The following is a 17,971-nucleotide window of genomic DNA, read 5'->3' on the forward strand; positions in this document are numbered from 1 at the left end:
TACGCCTTCCTCCAGACTCAGTTTAGGCTTAGCTTTTTTCAGAACACCTTTTCTGATTCCCTACCTCTTTCTCTCTGGGTGGGCTGGATGCCTCTCTATGTTCCCGTGGGGCCTGTGTGTGCACTTGCTCACGTGTGTGTAATTGTCAGTACACTCATCTGTCTCCTCCAGTAGACTATATAGCAACTGGAGGAGAGAGCTTGCCTTTTTGTTTCCAAATCCTCAGTGTCTGCACTTGGGAAATGTTTGAGTGACTAACCTGTGTTCTTTCTCATTTGCTTTGGAGTCAACATGGACCCTCCTTATACCTAGGGGAAAGATGTTGAATACCCACGTGGCCTGATAACATCATTTAGCTAAAAACTGCTTCTCTGGATATTGTTGCAACAGTTTCTCTTCGGAAGAGGGTTATCAGAATGTGTATTTTATTGTAGAATGTGTGACCTTGGTCTCAGTGACTAGAATGTAAACTCCTTGAGGGCAGAGATTTTTGTCTGCTTTGTTTTCTGTTCTATTTCCAACACTAGAACAATACAGTAGGCACTCAATAAATATTTATTGAATAAAGTTTTAAATACAAGAAGCTGCTTTATTTAACTGTTACAAACTTCTCTCTGTCACGTTGTATCTAATCATTGGGGAGGATTATAACCACAGATATGAATTTTTTAAAAAGAGAAAATTTCTAAATTATTTAGCTTTGTAATATGGCATGATTTCTTGTAGAAGGTTTGCTTTCTCAGTAAGATATACTCTTGCCCTTTGTCTAATATTAAAGTGAACATATCTACCTCCTAAGCAACTCTAGCTGATGGCAAAGAGAGCTACCCATGCAACATGCTAAATGATGTAAAATTTTGAAGAAGATTATCTAGTTTAGGGCATTGATCTCTTAGATCTTTTATTTATTTATTTTTTAAAAAAAGAGGAGAGAGAATACAGACTATTTTTAAACCTGAAGCCAAGAACTCAACTCTTAACAGGGCATTTCTGAGGGAAAAAATTAACGTGGAAGGAGGATAAGAGGGAAATGCACTTCTCTGCATTGTCTCTAGAGTTCCTGTCTCAAACAGCTAGCCACAGAATTCACATCTACGAGATTTCACAGGACCTTCACTCCAAAGAGCTCCTTACGACAAGTGCCATTAGCTATTTCACATTGTGTATACACTCCTGTGTGAAATAGGAGGGATCGAAGGAAAGAAGAGCTCATTGAAATGTTAGACATTTAAGAACACAGGAAGCGCATCCTCTCCCTGCAGGGCTGTGTAGTCCCCACCCCCTCCGTGAGGCCTGTGCAGCTTGCAGATGTATGAGGAATTAGGGATCAGTAGAATTTACCTGGGATTCTGTCAGACTTTGAGATGAATGGCAATCAAATTATTAAAACTAAGTTTTATGAAACCACAAACCCTAAATTCCCATACCATTTAGTGTGTTCATTAGTTATTTTTTTTCCTAAACAATTTCCTTAATTTTGCATATAATTGAACAGTACTTATCCCTTTTTTTAAAATCACAAAAGAAAATGTGTGTTTTAAAAGATTATAAAAAGATCCACAAATATTATTTCAGAGCTGAAATAAAGAAGGTAGATCACGGTCTAAAAACAAGGCAATAAAAAATGAGTGTGAAATCCTTTTATTCTATAAAACCAAGTTTAAAAATATTGAAAAATTAATATGAAATATAGAAAAATACAAAGGACAACATTCTAAAAGAATTATAAAGCTATAAAAAATGAACAGATACAAAAGCAATTGCTTGCATGGTGTAGCTACAAATTAGGAGTGTCTGTAATTAAATGCTCGTTTTTGTTACATGCACGAATAGCATATTGATCATGCAAAGATATCTCCCTTGCTTCTCAGAGAAGACCAGGTTGACATATGTGTCTATCATATGTGTCTAGCAGCTATAATCTCTGTAATTAGAAGCCATGTAGCTCTAAAAAGTATGGAAAGTACATATTGCGGGTCTGAAGTGGATATTTGTAACAATGCCTCACTTCACACCCTAAACCAGTTTACTCACGGAGTAGCAGCCTCATTTTGAGATCGTGTCAAGTAAGGAGGCTCAGGCTAAACGACCCCCCTCAACCCACCCACCCAGCCCTCCTCTCTCAGTAGTTCCTGACAATCATATTAAGAGACCAGGAATGCTGAAGATTATAGTCACTTTCATGTAATACTGGACAATCTTGTTGGTTTCTTTACTTGTTATAAAATATTTAGAACAAAAACTTTAAATAGTCACATTCATTCAGAACATGTATAAACAAGAAGGCATATGAACTCTCTAGTGTTTTGGAAGTCTCAACTGAGTAGTTTTGTTTTCTACTATAATAATGAGGGTGTGTATGTGATATATATGTTTGTGCATAACATACATATACACTGAATGGTATGGGTATGTAAGTATTAATATTCTACAATATTAGGTTATACATAAGTGATGTCTTGTGACAGAACAGAAACCAGTTAACTGCAAGGTTTATTTTTAGTGCAAACTAATTATTCTCAAACACTGTCAGTGTTTTTAATTGAGTTCTTAATCACTTTGAACATGATTTTCATTGACTACTGTCTAGAAATTAGTGGTGTTAATAATTTCATGTGTCATAGGTAGGACTGGTAAAGTTTCCATTCAAAGTTTGAATGAGTGAGGAAAAGTCTTTTTTTTTTTTAAGACTATTTTTTTAGAGCAGTTTTAGATTTACAACAAAATTGAGAGGAAGATACAGAGGTTTCCCGTATACCTCCTACCCGACACATGTATAGCCTCCCCTGTTATCAACATCCCTCACCAGAATGGTACATTTTTTACCAAGAGTGACTCTGCATTGACACATCATAATCACCCAAAGTCCATAGTTTACCTTAGGGTTCACTCTTCATGTTGTACATTCCGTGGGTTTGGACAAGTGTATAGAATGGACAAATGACATATATCCATCATTATAATGTCATACAGAATATTTTCGCTGTCCTAGAAGTCCTCTGTGCTCTGCCTGTTCATCTCTCCCACCTCCCTGCCCCACCAACTTACCCCTGGCAACCGCTGATCTTTTTACTGTCTGCATAGCTTTACCTTTTCCAGAATGTCATATAGTTGGAATCGTACAGTATGCAGCCTTTTCAGATTGGCTTCTTTGACTTATTAATATGCATTTAAGGTTCCTCATGTCTTTTCCCAGCTTGATAGCTCATTTCTTTTTAGCACTGAATAATATTCCATTGCCTGGACGTACCACAGTTTATTTATCCATTCACCTAGAAGGACATCTTGGTTGCTTCCAAGTTTTGGCAGTTATGAATGACACTCTTATAAACATCCATGTGCAGGTTTTTGAGCGGACGTAAGTTTTCAACTCCTTTAGGTAAATACAAAGGAGCACAATTGTTGGGTTGGATGATAAGAGTATGTTTAGTTTTGTAAGAAACTGCCAAACTGTCTTCCAAACTGGCTGTGCCATTTTGCATTCCCCCCAGCAACGAATGAGAGTTCCTGTTGTTCCACATCCTCACCAGGATTTGGGGTTATAGGAAAAATCATAAACGTTTTTATCATTACTAATGTGCAGTCTAATAGAATATGCTGGAACCAAACTCACTGCTTTGGAACTCGCCATCAAGACTTTCTGCCTTGAATCCCATGGGCATATCTTACAGGCACCAAATCACCTGTTTGGCCTTCACTTGTTGTTTCTCACAGTGCTCACCATATAGACTCCCATTAACACTTGCTGGCTAACAAGGGTAACTAGAAGGCCACTTTCAGTTGTATGTTTTTGAGGTTGTCGTTCTGAGTTTACTTTATCATCTGAAGAAATGTATTGAGTTTGTGCTAACATGAAAATGTTACCATCACAGTTTGATCTCTCATCCTCTCATTTGTATAATTGACTTAACAGGTATGTCAAGGATGCCACAATGCCATTGATCCCGAAGTGCAGCGGGTGACCTATAACAATTTCAGCTGGCACGCGTCCACAGAGTGCTTTCTGTGCTCCTGCTGCAGCAAGTGTCTCATTGGGCAGAAGTTCATGCCAGTAGAAGGGATGGTTTTCTGTTCAGTGGAGTGTAAGAAGATGATGTCTTAGGAGGAGAGTACCAAGTCATATTGAGCCATAGCTATCCAAACTGGTCTGCATTTCTACTGTAAAACGCAATTTAGAAAAATAAACGGAAAAAAAGAATCGGTAAAGGAAACCAGGAGATTTTGTTCAGTATCTTTCTTTGCTGTTTTACTGTATCCATTTTTTTCATCTCAACTTTTAGAACCTGCTTTAAGCATTTGATTTTAAAAACAGTAAAGAATTTTATCTTTCCTTAGCTTTCCAGACATAAAATCTTTGAGTTGGAAGCTTGGGTTTAATTAACCTTCGTACCCCTGTCCCCCTTGTGCCAAACAGCACATATGAAACACTTCAAAGCTAGTGTGCCGAATGGAAAGATGAACTTTTCTCGGTCTATATTCTTTCTTCCCTCTTGTGTAAAATGAAAAGGAAATTAAACTTGCCCTGATGCCAGGGCTCTACATTATTGCCTCATCTTATCCACTGACGTCTGTGGTGATACACAGTGAGTTCTTTTCACAGAGAAGATAGAAGTGCAGCATAGTGTGGAGAGCTGTTAGCATTTTCGTGCCTATGCGTTTGCTGTTTCCTAATTTAGGCAGAAGTGGCTTTATTGCATTTCTCTATTACTTTTTGCCCTACCTCTAAGTATATTCTCTTTGTGAGCTGGTGACCTCCATCTGTGGCCTTGAATATGTTATTGTCACATGTGGCATCTACACTTTTTACTTCTATAGATGACTTTCGGCTTGGATGTAAAAGCCTAGCCACTCATTTATATTATGTTTTCAATCCAAAGAATATGTATACTTTTTGTACCCAAGAAACTATAGCTTGTACCCATTGCACTTGCCTGCTGTGGTTTGGATAGGTGTTTTGCATGATTTTTATTCTTTTCTAGTAGATACTCTCCTGTGATGCTTCTAAGCCTGTTCACAGGGATACCGAATGTCTTCCTCACCTGTATACTTCCATCCTTATGTATTTCTGATGTTTATTTTCCCCTGTATACTTCTATATACTATGCACTATGAAAATTAAATGGAATGAATGATATGTATATTATTATTCAAAATAAAGTTTCTTTCACTTTAATAATTGTACTTTTATCCTTCATATCCTTTTCATTCGAGAGAAAAAAAAATCCTTCTGCAATGAAGGATTTGTTACAGCAGGGGGCGCGGTCTCCAAGGATAAAAACTACCCAAGCGAAAAGGCTGCTGCTGACAAGACAGAACAGAAACTAGGTTTCTCCTTATGGTGAAGGGACAAGTTTTATGAAACTTTAAGATAAATCAAGACATTTAAGTTGTTAGTTTTCAAGTCATGTGGGAATTTTTTCTTTCAGAAAAAAAAAAAGGAAAAGTGTCATTTTAATTGAAGTTTGGGAAAACTTTATCTTCTCTTGAGGTGAATCTAACAAGCATTACTCTTATACTTGAATTGCAACTCTATTTGGTTTTCTGAGAATTTTTCAACCTTTTGGGAAAAAGGAAGCAAATGTGGAATAGTAGTAGATTCATTCTTTTAATATTATCAAATCATGAGATTTGTTTTTTTCCTCAGTCTGAAGTATTTCTGTCCAAGTGGGAGTAGTAGTTTTCTCTGACGTATACCGAGAATAGTTTGATTTTGTTTTCTTTCACCTCATTTTTGTTTGACTGATAGTGCTTCTTCTCAGTTCCACCCCTCAAATCCTCGCACACATACTCATTGACATGCGCTCATTTCTATTGATTCCCTCTGCACTACGCCTTCAGCAGGCATATGAAAAAGTCTCTCAAAACGTCATCACATCACCTCATGTAAAGAAGTAATCTAATCCCGCAGACAGTTTTAAATGCTAATATGACAAATATCCATCATTGTCTATAAACATCATTTCATGCTTGCTCATCTTTTTACCTTTATCTCAAATGACAATAGATGTATTTTCCATAGCATTTTTTCCCACAAAGTTGAACAACTTACCTTTCCCAGACATGGCGAAGTGGAAATCAATTGAAACAGAATTCGCCTGCATATTAACATGGGCACTCTTCATGTGTCTCCCTGTCTAGCCTCCCCTTTTCTGGGGCCGAGGTGTAATCAAACTGGTTTGAGGATGTAGAGACCCAAGAAATTTGGCCAAATTCATCATTCACTACCTAAGATGCTGATTGCGTGTATGTTAGGCATTTCCTAGAAGAATAAACTGCTTTGTCTGGGAGATACAGAAATACTAGTTTTGACTGTTTATCCTAACTTATTTTTAGTTTGGCCTTGTAATATAAGAGAATGAACTCTCTATCTGAGTGGTCTCAAGGTCTCCTGCTGTTTTTAATTGTTAATCAGGTAAATAAGTAAATAAGTAAAACCTTTCAGATATTTTGTCCTATAAATGCTTAACGAGAGAGTAAGATGGTGACTAGATTCTATAAGACTGACTTTTCTTCTAGCATTTAGGGTGTGCTCACCTCCACCCCCACTCCCCACCATCATTTATATTCTGCATTGTCCTCAATTCTGAATAATGGTTTACTTGGAACAGAGGCCAAGTTAAATCCTTCCCTCGCATTGGGGAAAAGATAGGGAAGTAATAAATGTTTTTATCTGGATTCATGCAATTTTTTTCTTCAAAAGTAGGGAAGATAACCTTTTGTTCTACTTATTTCCTATTGGTCAGTAAGTGGAAATCTCTATCATCCAAATGCCATCAAAGTTTTCTTTTTCAGAGATACAGCTTAGCCTTTTTATACTGAACATAACAGACATTTAACAACCACATCTATGCAGTTAACAGTAGAGAGACCCTGCAAGGGACTAAATTGGGAGGGAGAGAATACCAGAATGTGAGCTACGATAAAGGCCCCACAGAGAGTAAGAAAAGGGATGTCGTTTTCCCTTCTGCAGAAGCCACCAACGTGGACTTTAGAAGCAACAATGATACTTCTGATTCTTTTATCCCCTGGTCCATGCTTGAGAGCAAAGGGGCTGAATGAGGAAAGAGAGGGAAGATATTTCTTTACTGAGACCCAGGAAGCTCATAAGAAGATTTTGACATATCATCAGTTGCTGAAGTATATTGAGGTAATACATTTGTCATCGTTATTGAAACAATCAGACCATATTAGAATGATTAATCATGAACTCATTCACAGAATCAGCACATATCCTATCATGTCTGAGAAGAAGAATTTTGCTTGTAACCCTTGGATATAGTCATAATTTTGAGAAATCAGTGGATTTTGGTTATCCAATCCCATTAAGAAATGTAAGTTGTTGAAGAAACTCACTGGCCATCATATTTGTTGTAGGATATCTTTTTAAATGTTTTTTTGGAAATGAGGGGCTATTTTTTCTTTAATCAACTCTAGCTGAAACTTATATGACTCTGAAGTCTTCAAGCATGGATTTCCAAATCTGACTTTGAAGTATTTCAGTCCAGTTTTACCAAAGGCAAAAGATTCATTATTGACTCATTCTTAAGGAATTTCTAAGAGTCAGTGTTTAAGCTCATCCAACTTCACCATGGTTACCAAAGAGACACTACCACCCAAGATCAGTATTAAGCCTTTGTCTCAAGATATCCTGGCATATCTGAACTTGTCTTCTGGGTATTCACTTAATTCCTTGGAAAACTTATGACTCCATCAGTGTCTCCATGAAATAGAGCTTTACCACAAATTCTTACTAGATGCATTCTTCTCCTTCCTGATGTCTCCTGTTTTAAGTGCTTAAAGACAACTTCAATGATTGTACTGAAAACTCATATATAAAAAGGACCCCCTGTGGCCGACCCCGTGGCTGAGTGGTTGAGTTCATGTGCTCTGCTTCAGTGGCCCAGGGTTTCACCAGTTTGGATTCTGGGTGCGGATACGGCACTGCTCATCAAGCCATGCTGAGGTGGTGTCCCACATAGCACAAACCAGAAGGACCTACATCTAGAATATACAACTATGTACTGGGGGGCTTTGGGGAGGAGGAGAAGAAAGAAAAACAACAAAAGATTGGCAATAGATGTTAGCTCAGGTGCCAATCTTAAAAAAAAAAAAAGGGACCCACTGTGCTGGGGTACATGGGTGTGCTTTGAGCACACAACCTGAAACACATTCTTGCTTGATTAACAGGATCTTTTTTTCATACATTTACTAGATGCTTAAATAGCTTTAGCTAATTATTTTGGCTTTTCATGGAGAACAACATGTCATTGTAGCTTCTATTTAATTTAATAATATATTTTGAAACACTCAAAACAAGATATCATTAACCTTTTATACTTATTTTGAATGACATTTTGTGCTGACATTTATGAAGGCTGCCATTGATTTTTCTTCAATGCTATGTCTCCCCAGGATATCTTGACTTTTAAACAATAACAAAAAACAACTTGCACCCAAGTATCTTTACTAGAGTCAGCCATTACTGAATGCAGAGACATTAGAGTTGATGTTTCCAGAAATACTGACCAACTGTGAAAGCATCATGGTATATATAGTTCAAAGGAAGGCTGGGTTTAGGAGTCTAGAGACCTCCTGGCCAAGTGCCATTGATTCTTCCTCACTTCCTCACAGTTACAAATGAGTAGGATGGGGGACAAGATTCTGGCTTTGAGGAGTTCTGGAAATAGGCCTAAATGTGGGATGGACATCTATGAATATGTCAAAGTCACCAAGAATAACAACAGGAAAAATGGTAGAGAGAAGAGTGAGCCAGAGGCTAAAAGTCAACAAGAAACGTGAAGGAGGGTCCTGGAATTCGACAGAAGATGGCAACTAAAGGTAGAAATGGGTGGTAAGGGCTCAGGCCACACACTGCACCTCAAAGAGCTCTGATTGTTAGGCGACAAAAAGGAATTAGTGGACATGACAATGGAGAATGAGGAAGATGACTACCCCAGAGGCACTGGAATGCCCATGTGGGCAAAAAATAACCAGCCTGTACTTGAGAGTACTACAGAAGAAACAGAGACCTTGAGAGAGAATGGGGTATCAGTTGGAGCAAGGAGATGCAGAGGTTGGGAGTACAAGGGAGTTTGCAGTTCACAGAAGTTAGATTTCAGAGGGCACAGAGATAAAGTCAGGGAGTGTAGGAAGGGATAGGACCAGGTTAGGGGACTTACAAAACATAATGGATTTCAAGTTTTCAAATGAGGCTGAAAAATCTAGATGCCTGGGCTAAACAGGGCCGAGAGGCATACTGAGGTTAGTCAAGGTTAGTCCTGGTAGTTTGCTAGAGAAGGATGAGTAATCAATTAGGAATGCTTTTGGCTATAAGTAACTAAAAACGGTTAAGAGTGGCTTAAAGACAAGACATAGGCTGGCCCAAATTTGGCTCAGAAAAGACTCTTTGTAATCTCTCTGCTCTGCCATCCTCTGTGTTGTCCTCCATTCTCATGTTTGTCCTTTCATTGAAGGGAGACTTCCTCACATAATAACATCCAAAGTATAAAGCAGAGATGGAGCAAAAGGGTATTTCACTCTTAGAAATGAGAAAAGTCTTTACCAGGACCTCCCAGAAGACTTACCTACCCTTCCATTTCATTGGCCAGAACTAGGTCACATGCTCCACCCCATAAAAGGAGAACGGAAACAGTAACTATTATTGACTTATCCAATAATAATTCATACCTTGAGGGCTGGGCACATGACCACCCAGATCAAAATTAATTTTCTGATGTAGGAAGAGGGGAAATGGCTGAGTTGGCAAATGATGGAGACAACTATGGTGAGTAATTGTTTAGATTACTTTGTTTAGCTGGAAGGTATGAGATTGCAGGTAGCTGCTTAGTTCTGAAATTTGGAGTTTCTGTCAGCTTATTAGATGAGACACGGGCGTCATTTGGGGACATCTTTCTTAGGCAGGATACCACTCATATGGCCAGAGATGATATAGAGTGAGAGCAAGAGACACAATGAAGTCCTTGGGGTGACTGATTACTGGATTTTGCTTGGCTTGCCCCCCATCCCCCATCTCCTTTTGTCTATCTGATACATTTTCAAGTCACAGGTCATTGATACTTCCTCTATCAAGCTCATGTATGTGTGTGCACATGCACAAGACAGAGAGAGAGAGAGAGAGACCTATAATTTATTCATTGGTGCTCCTTCCATGCTGACTTATCTGGCCACCTGAAACACTGATTTGAATCTGTCTAGGGCTGCCTCTCCAATACCATAACCGACACCTTGCTGATTACCTCATCATTTTCCACCAGGGATACTGTAAGTTCCCATCAGCCCTTCCTATGTATAGTCTCACCCTCTCACCTTCCTTCCAACTCAGTGGTTCTCAAACTTTAGCATGCAACAAAATCATCCAGAGGGCTTGTTAAATACAGCTTACTGATCCCACTGCCCAGTTTCTGATTCAGTAGGTCTTGGATGGGGCCTGATTTTTCACATTCCTAACAAGTTCTGAGGTGATGCTGATGCTGATATCTGGGTCCACACTTTGAGAAACATTGTTCTGATCTATTCTCCATTCTTCTGCCAGAATACAATGCAAAGATGACTTTTCTATCTCCTTACTTAAAAAATCTAATGATCCGACCTCTTTTTCCAATCCTCCATACATACACATTGTTATCTAGCCATACCTAAATGCTTGCAGTTTCTTGAAGTAAGTAGCTTCTTTTATACCTCCATGACTTTGCAAAGGTAGCTCTAAGAAGCTGATCCATGACACCCTCAAACACCACCAAGTTTATGAGTCATCCCCTGTGCTCACAAAGGTCTTGGCCTATACTACTGGTTTACTTATGTCATTGCTCTACATGAGTGCAGGAATATAATTTTATTCATGTTTATTTCCTTGGAACCCAATAGAGTGCTTAACACATGAGATGTACCTCCAAAATGGTGAATAATAAAATGAATTAAGTGGTATCTGAATAAGTAAACCAGGTAGTCGAAGTGGAACACATTTGGTCAAGTTTCTAAAGAATGGACCAATAAAAGAAACATAGCTCAGTAGCTATAAATAAAAATAAATAAATAAATTAAAAGTTTACTTACATTTTTAAAAAAGTGCCAATACAGGAATAAAAGTTTGTTGCCCTCAACAGTATTTATTAAAATTCCCTCTTCTCTCCTACCTGCTTTGCTTACACCTCCAGCTGCTCTCTCTACAAGTCCCCCCAATCTCAATCCTGCCTAATTTCTCTTCTCTTGCACTCTGCCATCTCCACTCTCTCCATTGCTTCATTCCTTCATTCCCTCACTCACTCACTCAGTCAATATTATTAAGCGTCTGATATATGTCTGGAATGGTTGCAGGCAATGGGAACAAAGCAGTGAACAAGACAAACAAGGTCCCTGTTCTCATGGTGCTTTATATTCTAGACAGAATAGAAGTAAATAATTCCAGCACGTAAAATGAAATGTGGCCAAATGGAAAATAAAATTCAAGATCAGAGAATATATAAATAATAAGAGGAGGTGAAAGCTATTAAAAATATTAGCTCACAAGGGCCTGCATAGTAGCTATAATGGAGGTCTAAATTCTTCTAAGATTCCAAGTGTTGAGCTTTATCTTTATGTGTGAGATCTGGGATCCTCTTTGGCAGTCTGAGTGGACTGAGGGAAGGCTATGAACTCTCCCACAAGAATTATTTATATCCCACTGCCTAAGAAATTACGACCAGATCCTAATGCTAACAGAGGTTCACTCTCCAAAGGAAGGCGTGCACTTCCTCATTTCTGAAATTGAGAGTGACAGAAATAACTGTATCTCCCTTTCATTTCGCCTTCCAGGAAACTTTGAGCAAAATCTGACCCTCCACCTACATAGCAACTGTGACTTAAATATCTCTGTTATTTTTCCAGACAACTTTATTATATGAGTTCTCCTTTTGACCTGCTTCAAATTCTTTGTGGAATTAGACAGGGTGTCTTTTTGGTTAGCTTTATGTTTTGTCTTTTCCAAATAATAAAAAGGATTATTCATTACAAGGGTACAGACAAGAAGCCTAAGGAAAGAACAGAAACGGACTGGGCGGCCATCAGATCTCTTCCCCATCTTGCTCTCATCCAAGTTCCTCCCTGCATATCGCCTCCATTTTTCCTTCCTGTGGACACGTTCTCTCTGCTCCTCACTCTACATGGTTAATGAAAGATGGATCCCCTAACATTACATGTTACAAATCCAGTCACGCTGTTGGCCAATGGCCTGCCCCTAGGTTCTAATTCCAAGTTTCCCAGAAAGATAATGTGATTGACCCCAATTGTTTCACACAGAACAAACCAGTTTATGCCCACGGGGCAGACTCATGCAACCTAAGCAACACAGTTAAACATCTCCCCAAATAAGGTTTGAGGGGGGAACAAAGTAAGAATAATGGGCGTAGTGTTCGCAGTTTAGGGGGTCATTGTGAGCAGAAAGATATTCTACAGGGTGACTATTACAGTTGTAAATAAGTGGATAGTTAAAAGGATAGTGTGATAGATACTGGCTAGATGATCACCAAACTTATTTCCAGTGGGACTCCATTTCCTAGCATCCACTGCAGCTGTGTGAGGCTTTGTGATGGAGTTTTGTCCAGCAGGATAGAAGCAGAAGTAAAGCAGTCCCTTTCTAGGCTTGGCCGTTAAAACTCAAGATTCCCTAGAAGGTGGTGGAGCCAAGAGATAAAGGAGGGCTTCCTTTCCACACTGTTGCATACTGGAACATGATGTGAGCAAGAAGTAAGCATTTATTATTTTAAGCTACTAAGATTAGGGTTGTTTGTCACAGGAGTTAGCCTTTCCTAACTAGTACAGATAAATAAATAAAGCAGACCACTTATTCCTTCTACAAACATCCCTTGACTAGTTCATGTGCTACATGGCCACGCTGGGAAACTGGAGGTGAATAAGGCAAGTCTTCTGCTCTCAATTATTCATAGTCTCATGGAGGAGACAGGCAAGTAAATAGAACACTAAAATAATGAAGACCTGTCCCTGAGAGGAGACAGTGGAAATGATCCTAGAGTGACTGATACTGAAATGTCTTCTCTAATAACAGAGGTTATTTTCACTGTTTTCCTAGGTGAATGGATGGATAAGCAGAAACATTGCAAAAATAGAGTCTAAGAGACCTGGTCACAGTGGGACTGAAGGACAAGGAAGAATCAAGGACAACCCTGAAGCCCCAGCCCTGCCAATTGGAAGAATGGTGGTGACATCAACAGAAACAGGAAATCCACTTGTGGAAGAGCTAGGTTGAAAGGAAAATGATGAGTTTGCCTTGGAATATACTGAGCTTGATGCAGGTGGAGGGGGTATGGTTTAGAACCCAAAGTCTGAATCTCAAGAAAATCCTCTGGCCAGAGATGTAGATAAAGAAGTCAATGGATAAAAGTTACGTTAGCATCTCATATTAACTTACACAAAGGTGTCCTAGTTTCCTTATGAAATGTGACTACATGTCATTGATACTTTTGAAATGACTTTCATGTTCCTCTATTGTTCTCCAGAGAAAATTACAACAAGTTTCATATATTTTCTCTTTTCTGAAGAAACAGACATTATGCCAGCAGTTTTGGCACTTCCACAATAGATACTGAGAATTCTGAACAACCACTTAACCTCTCTGTGTCTCAATTTCTCACCTATAAAATGAGAATATCAATCCCTATGTAACAGATTGCATTTAAAAAAATAGCCTTAGTCATATTTCTGGTCCCACATGCTCTTCCAGAACTTTGCCACTCCTCATCTGGAGTCTATTTTCCCTCCCGTTGAACCTGAGGGGTACTGTGTGACTACCTGGATGAACAGAATGCAGCATGCATGCCTTCCTAGGCTAGGTCATAACCAGTGATATGACCTCTCCAGGCTCTCTGTCTCAAGGAATGGAACGTACTCATCATATCGGGAGGAAGTCCAAAGTAGCCCACTTGGAGAATCCATGTGGAAAGGCCCATGGGGACAGGAACTGAGGCTCCCAGCCCAATGCCAGCATCAACTTTCAGACACATGAGTGAATGATTCTTCAAATGCTTCCATTCCCCAGCCTCGGCTCTTCCAGCTGGAGCCCCTGACATCTGCAGAGACAAGCTGAAACCGCTGTGTCCTGTCCAAATTCCCGAACCATAGATTCCATGAACATAATAAATGGTTGTTTTACACCACAAAATTTTGGGTTAATTTGTTATGCAGTCATGGTGTCTGTAACACCTATTGGAAAGAATTATTTGATATATAAAGGATAATTCCTGCAAAACATGCAAATTTGCTCCATATGCTATGGAGCATAAATTTTATTAACATTTATATTATTAACATTGCATAAATAACATAAAATGTTATTTATACAAATGCTTTACTTAGGATATTAACTTTCTTCTTTTATCCACCTTTCCTCTCCCTTTGCTTAAGGATATATGCAGATGTGCAGTCTTAATAAACATAAATCCATAAACTCTATCTGTAGAGTTCATGAACATCAGGAACATTTATAATAATCTAGACTCAGAAAACATGGTGAGTACTACTTTCCAGAATGTACATTCTGGTGGTTAGGCTCATAGTCCCGGGGCAAGCAGGAGCCTATATTCCCATGGGGAGTGTTCAGTTCTTGAATTCCTTTGCTGGACAAATGGAACCCTCAACGCTCCAGTTGCCAAGGTAAGAAACACATTTAGTGCTGCTGAAGATTCAGTGGGAAAGAACTTAGAACACAGGGCCTTGTTTATTCTCTAAATTCTATGAAATAGAAGTCATTTATTTAAGGAAGATTGAGGGGGGATTTATTAATCACCCACAAGCTCCCAAGTACTGTGGATATAAAACTATACACAATATAGGCCTTGCCCGCAAGAAGTTCACAGCCTTACGTCTCACAAAGGAGACAGGTATTTAAACAAACTAGTAATCCATTGTGATAAACCAAATGCAAGAGGGAAAATCTGGAGATAAGCCCAGAAGTTTGTCATTACTTATTGTTTACCAAAAAATACTGATGTGTGATACTATTCATAATCCGTGATTTATCCCATTTCTTGCAAATTTTTCTCAAATTTACAGATGAACTACTTCCTTTGAATTGCAGCTTATATGATTTAGGGGTCATACTTTCATAGTGTTTAAGTGTATGTAAGAGTGAATAGTCGGGAGTGCATGAGAGCTTGGACAGTCCTGCTTGACAAAGGTAGTAGTGCATTATTTTTTTTCCACACGTATTTTCTCTCTCTTTCTTTGTTCCAAATGACGATCTGCTAATGGACTTGAAATGGTGGCTGGTGGAGCAGGGAAGAGAGAAGCTGAAGGACAACACAGGACCACAGTGACATACAGTACTTTCATTCTGAATTGATTTTCCGTGCTCCACTCTATTTTCCACCATATGGCACTGAACCCAGGATTTTCCAATATCAGAAAATACCCTACGCAGTTTTGCAAAATCTGAGAGGTAGCTGTAAGGCACTATTGTGAAATCATCATCACCGTTTAATACTTATTAAGCATTCCCCTCTGCCCTCTCCTGTGACAGCATAAAACAGAGCAAGCAAGGCAGGCGATGCCCCTGCCATAAGGGGTTGCATCCCAGAGGGAGCGTTCAGTAGCCTCACCGAAGGCTGGGCAAAGTCCTTGCTTCTTTACTTATAAAACGAACGCTACTCATCTCCAGCCAAAAGGTCTTTGGAGGATAATCATAAAACCTTTTTCGGAGTACTTAAAACAGATTTCAACAAAGGAAGAGTTCCTGGCTTCACAATGACCTTTCCTGCATGTGTGGTGGGGCAAGTGCTATCCTGTGAGAGCAAATTTTGGCTGAAATATTTTTTTAAACAAAGTTCATTCTTAGTCACTCTCTCCTTTTTAAAATTGCCGTAACATTCTTTTGAACAGCAGAGCTAGTCACTGTTCTAAATGCTTTATACATATACACTCACTTAAACCTCACAACAACCCTTGGAGGCAGGCACTTTTATTACATCCTCTTGCAGATGAGGAACCTGAGGACAGCAGGATTATGTAATTTGACTAATGCCACAAAGCTAGGAAGTGGAAGAACTGGAAATCAAACCCTGGCAATCCAGCCTCAAAATCTGAATTATTCACAACACCAATCTGCCATACAGAGAGGATGTCTCTTCCCTTTCAGATAAACTACGTCAGGATGACATATGAATACTTTTTTTGTTTGTTTGCCCTTTTACAGAGATTTCTGCCACGCACCTTTGCATCTTCCAAAAGCTTTAGCCCATCCTTTACAGAAGGCTCTTCTCTCATTAAGGAGTTGCCCAACACTGGATTGAGTCTGGGCCATGCAGCCAGCAGCAGCCCCATGTCAGCCCGCTAAAGACAAAACCCTTTCTGTTTCTCAACCAAATCCTTCATATTTTGAGCTGAAAACAAGAACTGCCCTGCTGAGGTGCCAAGGGAAACATACTTACATTATGAAGTGTTTCTAACAAATGTTTTGGAGATTTTAAAGGGGCAGCTTTCTAAATATCTGAGGCATTTGCAAACAACCCAGACACACAGGCCAGCTTTGCAGCCCAAGCATTGTTTCTGGGTTGTCTAATTTTCTTCTTGAAAACCAGCACAGCTGTTGGGATGCCCGTTTATCAATTGTCCAGTAACACCAAAAACGTTCTGTAGGGTTGAAGTAATCAAAATGGCGTTCCAGGTCTTTGATTTTGAAATGTGCATTGTTAATATAATTTTGGCATTCTTTAACAGGTTTCAAAGTGGAATCAAAGGTTTATGTTTGTAAAGTTTATAATCATTCCACAAAGTTCAAGACGTTTGGCAGTACTTGGGAAATTTAAAAAGAGTAATAAAAGGTTACCATGAGGAATTCAAAGCTGCCTTGTATGGTAATGCCGATTCAAACCACCACATACTTCAGCATCGCAAGTCTAGCTGGGATTTCAAGGATGGATCAGCGTGTACTGCAGAGACTGCTAAGTATGACACAGGGGGTTGCCCATTAATGATGAATAAGGGACTTTGGAAAATATACAATTAATGTCTCATCTTTGAAAACATGTTAGAAAAACAAGAGAAAGAGAGACAGACAGAGAGAGAGAGAGAGAACTGTGTATTTTTTGGCTTCATTTACTAAGCATTTATTAGCCTCCTTGACTGTTCTTCAGCATCAGCAGCTCCGCCTTGCCTTGCAATGGTAAACTGTACACTTCTGCCAACCTGGAATGCACACTGTGTTCCTGCCCAGCCCAAGTTCCCTCTGAGTCCACACTCCCTCGAAGCCTGCAATCCCAAGCCCTTGACTTGTTGGCAGCCAGTAAAAGGGGTTTCCTTATGAATCATAGCGCGTGGGGAGGCTAAGTGGTACACCCTACACTTGTGCCATAATCTGTATGGAATGTACTTGAAATAGAAGACAGAAATCTAGAGTTTAGTTCAACTTCTGACTTCAAGAACATTCTCAAAAAATTGGAGTGCAATACGGAAAAAAATCACTGTGTCTCCCCTGCTGAGGAAAAGTTTATTCCCATAAGATGGTCTCTAAAGGCATAGGAACCAAGTTGCATATGTTTGGGCTCTGAGGTCCCTGCTTAGGAAAGAGCTCATTTAGTGACCCTTTTAGATGGCCCATCATTCCTGTTCAGGTAATAAAGTTAGTCTGTCCTTTGGGGAGCTGAAGTGGAAAGACGTGTGGTTGAGACTACACAGCTGCCATAGACAAACGTTTTCGTCAATTCTGTTAAACAAATGTAAAGTCTGACAGATCACATCTTTAACTGCAAGAAGACTAAAGAATGTTACAAGATAGGTATGTTTAGAAAACTCAGAATAGAAGTGAGTAAATTTCCCTGCCATGTTTCTTCACCTATTTACAGTAAGTTGAAGAAAATGGATTTGCTTATTAGTAATATGCACTTATCTGGCAAAATGAATAAAGACTAGCTATCAAATTCTAAATTGCACTTCAAAGAAACTAGATGTACTCTCTAATCAAATC

At 39.2% G+C, this 17,971-nt stretch overlaps 1 protein-coding gene across 2 annotated transcripts in view; it reads left to right on the top strand.

Annotated features, from left to right (window-relative positions):
• TES (testin LIM domain protein) overlaps nt 1-14,173 on the top strand; it is a 54,209-nt gene extending 40,036 nt beyond the window's left edge. The window contains exon 7 of one of the 2 annotated variants that reach the window (XM_005609187.4): nt 13,085-14,173. In XM_005609187.4, the coding sequence (XP_005609244.1) occupies nt 13,085-13,261 (177 nt within the window). In that variant the 3' untranslated portion in view covers nt 13,262-14,173. 2 annotated transcript variants of the gene reach the window in all.
• The last annotated feature ends 3,798 nt before the right edge of the window (nt 14,174-17,971 follow it).

The sequence above is a fragment of the Equus caballus genome, chromosome 4, assembly GCF_041296265.1.
Source record: "Equus caballus isolate H_3958 breed thoroughbred chromosome 4, TB-T2T, whole genome shotgun sequence".
Classification (NCBI taxonomy): Eukaryota; Metazoa; Chordata; class Mammalia; order Perissodactyla; family Equidae; genus Equus; species Equus caballus.